General features: G+C 47.9%; 1 protein-coding gene across 1 annotated transcript; it reads left to right on the plus strand.

Annotated features, from left to right (window-relative positions):
- The first annotated feature begins 308 nt into the window (after positions 1-308).
- Positions 309-12,073, plus strand: KRT79 (keratin 79). The gene is made up of 9 exons (XM_011375859.1): positions 309-792; positions 2,744-2,964; positions 4,019-4,079; positions 4,184-4,279; positions 9,454-9,618; positions 9,836-9,961; positions 10,617-10,837; positions 11,519-11,553; positions 11,827-12,073. Exons 1-9 carry the CDS (start codon positions 322-324, stop codon positions 12,030-12,032), a joined length of 1,602 nt encoding a protein of 533 aa, XP_011374161.1. The 5' UTR covers positions 309-321; the 3' UTR covers positions 12,033-12,073.
- Positions 12,074-13,173: the final 1,100 nt, after the last annotated feature.

A 13,173-nucleotide genomic window follows, 5' to 3' on the forward strand; every position in this document is an offset into this window, starting at 1 on the left:
TCATCCTGTTCCAAGGCAGGAGAGCCGCAGGTGGGAGAAGGTGGCATCCTGCCCCAAACAGTCTTGACTCAGCCCCAGCTCTGGAGCACAGGTGATAACTGGGAGCAGCTCCTCCCTCCTGCTGAGGGAGAAGGGATTCCCCACCCCCCACCCCCAGCCCACAGGGCCCTTCCCTCTCCTCCTGGGGCAATGGGGCAGGAGTGTCTGTGGAAGTGGGGTGCCAGCCCAGTTGGGAAAAGATAAAAAGCCCATCAGTGGCCCAGCAACTCACTGTGCTTCCTCCTAGCTCTCTCAGCCTGTGCTCCGGCCACTCTGACAGCCATGCGGTCCTCTGTGTCTCGGCAGACGTACTCCACCAAAGGGGGCTTCAGCTCCAACTCTGCCAGTGGAGGCAGTGGGTCCAGGGCCCATACCAGCTTCAGCTCAGTGACGGTGTCCCGGAGCAGTGGTGGGGGGCTCCGCTCTGGCCCTAGCATGGGTGGCTTTGGCAGCCGGAGCCTTTATAACTTGGGGGGCAACAAGAGCATCTCGGTCAGTGTGGCTGGAGGGGCCTCTTCAGGGCGAACCATAGGAGGCTTTGGCCATGGCAGTGGGGCCTACATGGGCCTGGGGGCTGGAAGGCAGACAATGGGGCCTGTCTGTCCTCCTGGCGGCATCCAGGAGGTCACTGTCAACCAGAGCCTGCTGACCCCCCTCAATGTGGAGATAGACCCGGAGATCCAGCGGGTGCGCACCCAGGAGCGGGAGCAGATCAAGACCCTCAACAACAAGTTCGCCTCCTTCATCGACAAGGTGGGCTGAGGTGGAAGCGGGTAGAAAGGGCCCCTGGAGTAGAAGCAAGGCCTCTAAGGGTGGGCTGGGCGGAGGCTGTAATAGCCCGTATGCACTCAGGTGGGGGTTGATGGGATGACTTTTGGAGCCCCTCTGGCCTGAGCTTAGGATGCCCAGATGTGGTTGGCAGGAGAGAGTCTCTGGATCTTTACTGTAATTGCTCAGGTGAATCTGCATCTACTCATGAAGCCTATTGGCCAAGAGCACCCTGACCATGCTTAGCCCTTCCTAGGTCGTTATTAGTAGCATTACACAGAAGCCTTAGCTCACATTACATAGTGAATTGTCTTCATTGCTCCTCTTAGCAGGTGGCCCTTATTGCCTTTTGTCATTTGACAGCTGGGAAACTGGCTCAAGTGTCAAACAAATTACCCAAGGAGCTCCACCTGTTCCCTATTCTCTCAGTCTTGGTTGAGGCCGAAGGACAAAGATGTGATCAGGACACATGTGATTGTGGGGGATATAGTCTTAGGGGAAGTATCCTTTTTGCTTTTCCTATTCTTCCTCCCTGTTGCAGCCGAGAAGTTGTTTGGGGTGGATAATGACAAGGGTAGTCACCAGGTCATCACGACCTGGGGTGTGGAGTTTGATCTGGCCCAGGTTGAGAGCATCCTGGCTCCCTCTCTTGCATCCAGGAGGGGTTTGGGGTGGCTCTTGTACTGTTCTCTGGCATTTCCAGGTCAGTTTTGCTGGCGATGTCTACCCCCACCCTAAACCCCAAGCAGTGACATCACGATGAGGAAAATCCTGGTGATTGACTATAATTTGGTTCAGTGATTTGTGTGTTCCCGAGGGACATTCATGTCCCCTTTCTCATATGATACCCGCAGTGTCCCACGAGGAATCACAATAAGTAATATTGTGTCCATTTTTAAGAAGAGAAAACTGGTTTAGAGAAGTCATGCGATTTGCCCAGGCTCATATGGGTACTCAGAGACAGACGTGGGCCTGGACGCAGGGTCATGAACCTCATGGTCTTTGGCACTAAAAAGGCTCATTACTGCTCATGGCAGGTGCACCTGCTGCATGGTGTCCCCTGGGCCATGTGACTGTGGGCCTGGGGTGCTGTGGGGGTGGGACCTTGAGAGACTGGATGGCAGAGGGTGAAGCAAGCCATTCCACCCACCCTCCTCACCTTCTCACCTAGAGACTTTTGGTTCTTCTCTGGGACTGTCTCAGAGGTTAAACAAGCAAAAATTCTCTCTCATGCCCTATGAATCATGACCCGGTTGCTGGAGGCCTGAAAGGTTGTCTGTATTTGGTGTCCATGAATCTTGGCCGGGCAGAGAATCCCCCATGCCAAGAGCCCCCTTCTGAGTCTTTTGAGATAAGGCTGGGCATTGATATTTAAAAAAAAACTTAAAAAAAGAAGTCAGATTTGCAGAGAAGTTATAAGAATGGAACAATATACTCCTGTATACTCTTTCACCCAGATTCACCAATTTTAAACATTTTGTCACATTTGTTTTCTTTCTCTTTCTGTATGTGTGTATATATATATATAAAATCACAAATATATACATATATAGCTGTATATACTATATATACACGCATATGCATCTGCATTTTTAACAGTTGATTTTGATGTAGAATTGTATTCAGAAACATTGATCTAGTCCAATTTACCCAGGGCAAGTGAGAAAAGGAACTTGACTGTCACCAATAGTAAATGACTGAGCTGGGGCTTTTATGTTCGTTAACTCTTTAGGGTCCTTGTCATTATATTGGACTATTTTTTTCCAGCAAAGATTGTTCTCTCAGGAACTTTTCTCCTCACACGATGTAGGTCCTGCACTGCCCCTGCAATGTCCTCATCATGACGGTGGCGATGGGCCCCATTCTCAGTCCCTCCTCTGTCCATCCCAGCCCCGGGGGATGATGCCAGCCCAGTAATCTTCTTGCTCTGGCTCAGGTGCGGTTCCTGGAGCAGCAGAATAAGGTATTGGAGACCAAGTGGGCGCTGCTGCAGGAACAGAGCCAGAATTCAGGTGTCACAAGAAACAACCTGGAGCCCCTATTTGAGACCTATACTGGCAACCTGCGTAGGCAGCTGGATAACCTCCAGGGAGAGCAGGGAAGGCTGGACTCGGAGCTGAGGAACATGCAAGATCTCGTTGAGGACTTCAAGAACAAGTGAGGAGGGCTGGACAGGCTGGAGTTATATGGGGATGGGAAGGGGGCTTCGTGGGAAATCTCCTCAGAGAGGGCCACCCCATTCTTAGGGCCTTGGGACTTGCCTGGAGGATGCACAGTCAGAGCTGCTTCCCTCAGGTGCTGAGGTGCTGGACCCACTGCTTCCTGCAGAATTGGTACACTTGTCTGTGTATTGTTGTTCATAATTTCAAAAATTCTTTATTACAAGGTAAGGAGAATGGTGTAATAAATCTGTATGTTCTCATTACCCAGCTTTAATAATTACCAACATAGTCAATCTTGTTTCATCTGTACTCCTACTCACTTTCCCTCCTCCCTTATTCTTTTGAAGCAAATCCCGGCCATCGTGTCATTTAATTCACAAAAATTTTACTGGGGATGTTCAGATAGTTCATCTACATAACTTGACTTAGTAAACATAAACACAATGCCATAATCACACCTAAAATTTTTGAAATAGTAATTCTTTAATATCATCAAATATTCAGTCAATTTTGAGCTTCCGATTATCATATTAATGTCATAAATTTACAAAAATACACTTTGTTCAAATCAAGATCCAAATACGTTTTACACATTGTGATTGATTGATGTGTATATTTATAATTTTAAGGTATAATTTTTCATAACTTTTCCAACAACTCAACACAGGCAATTTCTAAACCTTAAAGTCTTAGCAAAGGCAGTTGGAGAGAAGTTAGTTGTTTGAAATACCATCCTGTTGCTGAAAGTGAAGGCAAAATTCAACCACTGTTGACATATCTCCACCTGTTATTATACAGCCTCTTAAGAGCTCTGATCTAAAGAGATGACTGCTCTTGACTGCCATAGTGTTGCACAAATACTGTGTGCCCATTTCCTCAAAAGGGGAAATATAAAGACCATACCCCAAGTTTCTTCATTGGTGAGCTGCTCCCAAAAGGTGTTCTTGAACACTATGGGACCCATAATGGCTTCCCTAAAGCCAAGAGGGTCCAATGCCTTAAAAGGCAGAACTTGGCTGAGCCTGGCTTGAGTCTTCTCTGTGTAATAGGTATGAGGATGAAATCAACAAACGCACTGCCGCTGAGAACGAGTTTGTGGTACTCAAGAAGGTGAGCAGGGTGGCAAGGAGTGGGGGCAAGTGGTCCTTTGGTTGCAATAGAGCTCGGCTTACTGGAAACTAAGACATTTGCCCTGCTCTCTCCCTTACCTCTAGGATGTGGATGCTGCATACATGGGCCGAATGGATCTGCATGGCAAAGTGGGCACCTTGACCGAGGAACTCGACTTTCTGAATCATCTCTATGAAATGGTGAGATGGTCAATGGACAAGAATAATTACATACAACATTGGAGAGTCCCCCTGGAGCTCTGATCTGAATTCACCAGTGTGATTCAATTGATAGAAGATGGAACTTGGACCTTTAATTAATACTAGCTTCCATGTATTAAGTGCTTAAGGTGGACCAGGCACTGGGATAAGCTTTTTACATGATCCTATCAACAACTTCATAATCTAAGTACTCTTATTGTCCCCAATTTATAGTTAGGGACCCTGAGGCTCAGAGCAACTTGCTCATGGTCACATAGCTGGTTAGAGGCAGTGCTGGAGTTAAAACCTAGTTCTTGGACTTCAAAGTCTGACTCTTGGTACCATGTTATACTGTGTTCCCCTTCTTGCTCAGTTTGTAATGGTGCAAGGGATGGAGGAGCAGAGATGGGCAGAGCTGAGATGGGGACTAAGATTCCAGGTTGGAGCAGGAGATGAGGTGTGAGCAGTGGGCAGGTCAAAGAATCCGGGAGGGGGTCCCAGGAAAAAAGGGGCTTTGAAGACTTGAGTGAGATGGTTGAACTTAACATGAGTTGATTTTAGAATCAAAGACTCTCAGAAAAGGTAGGGACCTCAGGGTAAACTTTCCACTTAGTTCAAAGCCCTTCCCTAATATTCCTGATGGAGATATTAGCCTCTACTGGAATACTACTTTTTCTGAGGCAGGCATTTTCATTGTTGAACAACTCTATTAGAAAGCTGACTTGAACCTTTTTCCCGTGGCTTCTGTTCTTGGTTGACCCCGCTTGTCCCCTATGGGCTGCACATATCCAATTATCTTCCACGTGACATATGTCTTTCATATGACAGCCCTTTAGAAGTCAGGATGATTAGAGGATTGAAGTTCAGGAGGAAGTTCAGGAAATTCTGAGTCCAGAATTCAGAGAAATGAGGGATGGAGTGGGAAGTTACAGATACAGACTTCCATTCATGCAGCCTAATATTGCACTAGTTTATGTGTTATTTTTAGAAAAAACTTCACCATATTTGTTCTTTAAATCCCCCCTGGATTTTTTCACATGAGTGCTTTCAGGTGAGACAGGCATCCACTGTCTCCCAATTTCCTGTATATGAGAAACTGAATTTTTGAAACTGAATGCAAGAACTGATGATTCCTTTTTTTACCTGTGAAATGTTCTTGAGGTTTCATCCCATCGTTTTAGGTCATTGTGGGCACTTAGAAACTGGATTCTGGTATCTATATATTGGAGATTTCCAGTTGGATAATTGGATATATTAGTGATGCATCAGCTTTGGGTTATCTGCAGACTTGATGAACTCTCAGTTTAGTTATTTGATACTATTTCAGTGTAAACGATTGATAAACACAATGAGGCAGACAGAGTGATAACAGAGTCCTAGTCCGAAAACTAAGTCTTTCGTGGTGCCTTCTCACTAGCCTGACCTCACCTCGCTCAGTAATTTGTGATTTAAGTGGCTCAGCTACCTTAAAATCCAGTTAACCATGCCATCATCTGGCCCACATTTTTGTCTTATTTTTTTAAATGCCAGGAAAAATAAAAGCATTTCAAAAAGAGAAGAAAAGAAAAAGCCTTCCAAAAAAATTGGCTTGGTCCAACAATGTCCATGGCAGTCCTTTAGCAGCTTTGTAATGCAACCACAGAAAAAGACAGTTTGGTTTGACTTTTCCTTAGAGAAGTCTTGCTGGCTCCCAGCCTCTCACACACATTTTATAATTCATACTAGAGGGTCATAGGAGATTGACATCAAGTTTAACTTGGAGAAGTCAAAATTTCTCCCCTTTGAAAATGAGGACATTTGCCGCGTCTAGGGTTCTGGATTTTGGAACCTCTCTCACTTTCCATATTTCTCAAGGATCACCAAGGATATTTCATTGTCTCGGCAATCTCCATGGCCTCCTAGGATATGCTCCTCTGGCCTAGACCCTTGAGATGCCAACAAGGCCAAAGCCTCTCATACTCTGTATCTGTTTTGGGTTTCCATTTCTTCTCAAACACCTTGCCCTCTCCAGTCTGATGACTGTTCCCCTTTGTGGAAAAGAACAAATGACATAGCAGTTGAGTTGTCGGCTTTGCCTGGATCTTCTGTAGGGTTAGCCTGATGCTGCCTCCCTTGTCGTTTTTGCCTAGAGCTTATCCAACAGCCCCTGTCCACTGGTTTTAGAATTCTCTGGCTCATCCTTGACAGTGTTGCTCTCCTTCCAGCATCTCTACATGGCCTGTCTGGATGGAGCTTGTTGGGGAATGTTCTGTGCTTTCATGCTGATTTCTTAGGTCCTCCTCAGTTTCTTCTTTATTGGGATCTTTGATAGTCGTTGATAGATATTGCTTGAGGGGGCTTCCTCATTTTCTCTTTTAGGTTCTTATCTCTTTAGGCCAATGATTCCCAAACTCTTCTTTTCTGAATGTGTAGGAATTAGCTTTCATACTCTCTAAGGCACATGTCTGACATATCCAGTGTTCCTTTCCTTTGCTATTCCTTGTCCATTTGATACATATCTATTGAGTACCTTCCACAAGACAACAGAAGGGCAAAGTCTCTGTCTTTGAGGGGCTTACGTTCTTATGCTGGGTTACCATGTGATGAGAGCCATCACAGTGACAGGGACAGGTGCACGGAGTAGGCTGTGGATGATCCTTCTTGGGGGTCTGGAGGAGCTTCAGGGAAGATGGTATTTGAGTTGATTTTGAAAGAAGGGCAGGGTTTCTAAAAGAGGAGTGTGAAGAACTGGCAGCCAGGGCCCAAGCCTGCACAGTGACGAGGAGGCACCAAAGAGCATGGTGTGTTTGGGGAGCAGCGGGTGGGCTGGGCATTGAATGGGTGAGAGAATTAGGTAAAGAGGTAGACAGGGAAGGTGAGCTAGGGACCAAGTCATGGTCACTTCCTGTCAAAGTTACTCATCACCTATCTTTATCTCCTTGGGGAGTGAGAATAAAGGCCAGAGCAGTCATTCCCTTTCTGTCTCATGGGAGAATCAACTGTGATTGCCTTTGTGGCACTTGGTAAATGATTTCATGGTCTGGTTTTGGTCCAGCCAGATCTTAAGGAAATCTGGAGGGCCAACCACCAATTCTGGGCATGTCTCCCAGGGCAGGAAATGAACCTCATGGCCTCTCTCTGGCCTGGTGTGTGTGCGGGGGTCCCTGCAGGGTCCCAGCCCTGCTCCAGTGCCATCACTTCGGCCTCTCTGGCTCTTTTCCCCTTGCCCAGAGGCTCTCCACCCATTCTTCTCTTCAGGGTCCCCGGTGACTAAGGAGACACATCTTTTAATTCACGGAGCTCTTCTCTCTTTACATGCATTGGCTCTGTTTCTTTGGAAAGCCTGACCTCTCTGTCTCCTGGTTCTAGCAAGACCCTCATCCATTCTTGGTGGTGTCTAGTAGATAGGTTTTGACTCTGTCTTAAAAATTCCAAGTTGATTTTCCTCAGGACCACCACACTCTGGCATGGAACTGTAGAGGGTTCTTGAGCTGGGGAGGCTGAGGGGATGATCCTACAAGATGATGCTGGCAGTGTTGTCATAATGGGTAGGAAGACAACTGTGACAAAGTGATGTCATCTGTAGCAAACATGCTTCATGGGCACCTTGACTGACCTTCAGAGAAGTCTGGGTAAATAATGCATTTTTACTGAGCACCCACCATTGACCATGTATGGGTCTGAATCCTCACATGAACTGCATGATGTTACATCATGCCAATTTTACAGAAGAGGGTACTGAGGCATTGTGAGGCTTAGTGACAACCCCAGTCACACAGCTAGTGAATGTCAGGCTGGAGACTTGAACTTAGCTTTGTTTTTCTCTAGAGTTCATGTCTTTTCACTAAACCACAAATATTTCAGTGATTAGATTTCTGTCCCCATCCCCCCAACCCATTTCACCTTTTAAAAGATAATTTAATTTAATAATCTAAATCTATGTCAGTATGGACATCAGTTTTGGTTTGGGTAATTCTCTCTTTATTTCTGTCTATCTCTAGACTATGCCATATCAGGTTCTGGTGTCAAACTCCTTAGGTTTGAGACTGGACTCCTCATTTATTAGTTTGTGATTTTGGGCAAGTTTCTTTTTGTTCTATTGGAAAAGGGTGGATAATGAGTTAGTGCCTGTCAAGTGCCTAACACAGGGCTCAACCAAAGGAAATGATCACTAAATGAGAGCTGTTGTTATTATTATTTTGTCTCTATCTATTATAATCTCACTGGCTGTAGTGAAGGGCCAATGTGTGAGAAAAGCTGGAGACAAGAATATGTCAAAAGGTATTGACTTTTAGAGGGAAGGTTCTCTCCTCTTGAGGAGCCACACAAGAGCACTGAGTGGATGACCAATTTGACCAGAGCTGGGGTTTGGGGAAGGGACGACCACGGAAGGGACAGAACCATAGCCCAACTGGGAGCCAACACAGTCATGACCTACCTATAGAGCTGGTCTCAAAGCTAGAACACAGAAACCAAACCTGCTGTTAATGGCATCTTTAAATGCCTGTGTATGTGAAAGCTCATGGTCCTAGAAACATAAGCAGGGTCTGAGAACATCACCCTGGTCTATAAATGTCAGTGTCTTTTAGAGGAAACCATTTGGACTTTGTCACTCAATTGACTGGTTCATCTGGGCCCCACTTAGACTGGTTGGCTTTGGATCTGGTGACTCTGAGTGTGTCGCTTCTCTTCTCCAAGCCTCTTTCCTCACCTGCCTATAGTCAGGACCAATTTGGATGGTGGTGCAAGTTGTTAACTGACTGAGTGGCGAGTGAGGTTTGAATCAGGCCCCTGTTTAACTGCTCAGTCCCTGGTATGGGCTGCCTCTGCCCAGAGGGGAGCCTTTTCCCAATTTGCACAAAAGCACCCTGTGGGCCAGCCATGGCCTTGCCTGCCTCACAGGGTGTCCTGAGGATTAAAGGGACTAGTGAATGTGCTGGCTCAGGGCCTGGCACCAGCTTGAGTGCAATAAGTAGATATTCCCTTTTCCCTTCTTTAATCTCTTAGGAGCCTGCAAATGCACAAAAAGAAATGCTACCTGTGAAATGGGAGCCCTATTTCATAGCCAGAGACACTGAGGCCTTCTAGGGTAGAGCTTGGGGAAGGGCATGGACCTACCAATGTCACTTGGACCCCTGTCCTTCATCTTTTGACTGCCTCCCAGAACATGGTGGCAGCTATTTCTGTTTATGCAGGAGCTGAGCCAAGTGCAGACCCATGTGTCTGACACCAACATTGTCCTCTCCATGGACAACAACCGCAACCTGGACCTGGACAGCATCATTGCTGAAGTCAAGGCCCAGTACGAGCTGATTGCCCAGAGAAGCAGGGCTGAGGCCGAGGCCTGGTACCAGAACAAGGTGAGAAGAATGGCTGGCTCAGCTGTGTGGGCTAGAACTAGACATAGACCTTTCCCTATTGTGAGAGGCCTGGGCCACTGGGCTCCTTGCAGGCCCAGGGCCAGACACAGCCAGGCTACATAGAGACCTCCAGTTTTGAGAATGGGCCTGGGGGCCAGGGATTACTATGTGGGCCTGGAACTAACTGATAGCTCACCACCACTTCTTTTGTGTCCAGTATGAGGAGCTGCAGGTGTCAGCTGGGAAGCATGGGGACAACCTGCGGGATACCAAGAACGAGATTGCTGAGCTTACCCGCACTGTCCAGAGGTTGCAGGGTGAGGTGGATGCAGCAAAGAAGCAGGTGAGCCTCTGGTAGGGAGCCTGAGGGACTGGCCCAGGTGTTGGTGGAGGTGCAGGGGTGCTTCTTATTGTCATTCTGAAGGGCAAGATCTGCTCTTCTCCTGGTAGATGGACACAAACAGTGAACAATCAAAATCAACATGCTCCTTTTAGAAGAGAAGAAAGTGGGGCTCAGAGGAAGGAAGGGACTTGTCCAAGGTTACACAGCACATTAGTGGGAGAGCAGGTGGGATGACTTCCTCCAAGGAAGATTGAGCCTATCTCCAGGAGGTCAGAGCAGTGGCTAAAGGTTCGAGGGTCCAGGTCATAGATGCTGACTCCATCTAGGGTATAGATGAAAAGTGCGGGCTCCTACTCAGATCATATTTGGTTAATTGTGAGGTTGTATTATTTGTTTTATCTCTTTTGAGGCACTAGGCTGAGTTGCAGTGAGAGGGACTAAGATTAGATTAGACTTCAGTGAGGACTTTTTCACTAGTGCCACATGACCTTGCTTGTGTAATAGCATCTCTTCTTTCAGATGAATGTTTCTGATTTTCTTCTTTCCCAGTGGGTTGTGGTGGGGCTGGTGGGGGATGGCGATGCCTGGCTAAGAACAGAGAGAAGAACATGATGACCCCGGAGGGTATTCCCAATACCTCTCATCCCCTGGTCAGTGCCAGCAGCTGCAGACAGCCATCGTAGATGCAGAGCAGCGCGGGAACCTGGCGTTAAAGGATGCTCAGAAGAAGCTTGGAGACTTGGACACAGCCTTGCTCCAGGCCAAGGAAGACCTGGCCCGGCTATTGCGTGACTACCAGGCCCTCATGAACGTCAAGCTGGCCCTGGACGTGGAGATTGCCACTTACCGCAAACTGCTAGAGAGCGAGGAGAGCAGGTAGTGTCCCCTCCTGCCCTGATTCTGAGGGCTTCCCTGCCTTGCCCTGTCAGGGAGCCCATGTAGTTGGCTCTGGTGCTGGAAGCAGGAGGATAAGGGAGGAACCAGGAAGCTGGGCTCCTAACTCATCACCTTAGGGAGATTCTCCCACTCGTGTTCGCTGCTTCTGCTGCATATCTCCTTGGTCAGCACAACCATTGGTAATCCTTAAGGGGCCTGGCAGGACAACAGGAGTGAGGCTTCTTCTTCCAAGGAATCCGCCAGATTCTACCACCAGTGGAAGCTTAGAAAAAAAATTCATCATCTCTGTCCTTGGGGAGGGCATGAGATATAAAGAAAGTCAACTTAGCCAGGAACTGGGCAGCTTTATTTTGGCATAGGCTTTATTTATCATCCATCAGAACAGGGGTGTTGCCCATGACCCACATGGGGAGAAATGGAAGGGTGGGGGAGGGCAGCATGGCTTGCTGCAGCTCTGCTTTCTCTGCAGTCCTGGCTTTAGGGCCTGCCGGAAGGGTCCCCGGCGCAACGTGGCCACATGGGCATTCTTCTCATGTCTCCTGATCTTGTCATATGGGCCCTGGTTCTTGAGAGTTGACCAACTGAATTAACCCACTGTAAAGGCAGAGAGAGGGAGGGAGAGGGATCACTGATCCTTCCGGTTTTTCTTCCCCCCCCCAGGATGTCTGGAGAATGTCCCAGTGCTGTCAGCATTTGTGAGTATTTTGCTGTCCTGCCCTGGGCTCAGCCCCAGTCCTCTGCCTAGTCCATTCAATCTGTCCTTGGCCAAAAGCACACATTTCCTCCGTTTGAGTCCCTGGAGACAGGTTCAAGAGGTCCCTAGAGAATGAGCTTCCTACCTGGCCTCTTTATCCATTTCTCATGGCTCCACTGCCTGATTTCATTCCCACCCCTCACTGATTCCCAGAAGCCCCTTGTTCTTCTCCTAGGATGGCTGCCCTGCCTCACTCAGACCCTTTGTCTTGCAGCGATGACTGGCAACTCCACCACTGTGAGCGGAGGCGGTGCGGCTGGCTTCGGGGGTGGCATCTCCCTGGGTGGGAGTGGGGTCACTGGCAAAGGCGGCTTCAGCACTAGTGTGGGCTACAGCACGGTTAAGGGAGGACCCGTCTCTGCTGGCACCTCCATCCTGCGGAAGACTACCACGGTCAAGTCGTCCAGTCGGAGGTATTAGCTGCTGAGCTTTGCAAGCTGGGGCCCCTGCAGTCCTCTCCCACCCCACTTACCCATATCTGCTGCCTCCCACCCACCTCCTTAGGAGCAGGAACAGCCCCAGGAGGTTAAAGCCACTAGCTTGAGTAATGTGTTTGGGTGACTTAGGGGTGAGCTTTCGACCACTGAGAAGAGGCTGAATTACTGAGGCCATCTCAGCTTCCTTCACCTTTTCTGTTCATCTGATCTGAGCTCAGGGCTGGCTGGGGGAGGAGGAGGGGAAGTCAGGAGTGGTCCCTAAATGTCTTTCAACCTCCCCAGTCTCCCACCAAACACACCCCTCCCTACATCTACCCACACCTACCTCCCCTGTTTGTGCCTATGATGTGTCTCAATAAATGGCAACTGCAGCTAACTGTCTGTGGCTCCAGTCTGTTTTGCCTGGGGAATTGAAATTGTCAACAGATTAACTTCCTGGTGGTTGAGGCAGCAGTAACCACATATTCACTATGCCCCAATCATTATGCTGAAAGCACATTAGCTCAATACCATCACCACTTTAGGCCTTGGCTCTTACTTTCTCCCTTGCAGAACTCATAGAAAGCTGGAGGGAATATGTAAGTTGCTCAAGGCAGGACCCAGTTACTGAGCAGCTGCCTATCACCCAGTCCATCACCTGATGCTATTGAGCCTTCCACTCACTCTGTAGGGCAGGCAGCAGGATTGTTCAGTGGAGAGACCTTGGGCTTCAGAACTAGGTAGACTTGGGTTGAAATCTCAGCTCTGCCACTTACTAGCAGCGTGACCTTGGGCAAGTTACTTAACCTCTCTGAGCCTCGGTTTTTTCCTTTGTAAAAGCAGCATGTGATGAGAGCATGTGTAAAGCATCCAGCTTTGACAATAGTTGCTTCCCTTTGCTTTCCTTCTCCCTGGATTCTGGTTTCCCGGGTCACTCCGGAGTCAGATAATTTCTCTCTTAGCCCTCTCAACCAGTCATCAATAAAAGTTCACATTTGTTAGACAATGGCAGAATACATATTATTCTCAAGTGTACACGGAATATTTTCTAGGATAGATTACATGTTAGGCCATAAAAGAAGTCTTAGCAAACTTAAGAAGTTTAAATCATACCATAGGGGAGGGAGGGAGCAAATGGAGGGATC

The sequence above is a fragment of the Pteropus vampyrus genome, unplaced genomic scaffold (assembly GCF_000151845.1).
Source record: "Pteropus vampyrus isolate Shadow unplaced genomic scaffold, Pvam_2.0 Scaffold276, whole genome shotgun sequence".
Taxonomy (NCBI): domain Eukaryota; kingdom Metazoa; phylum Chordata; class Mammalia; order Chiroptera; family Pteropodidae; genus Pteropus; species Pteropus vampyrus.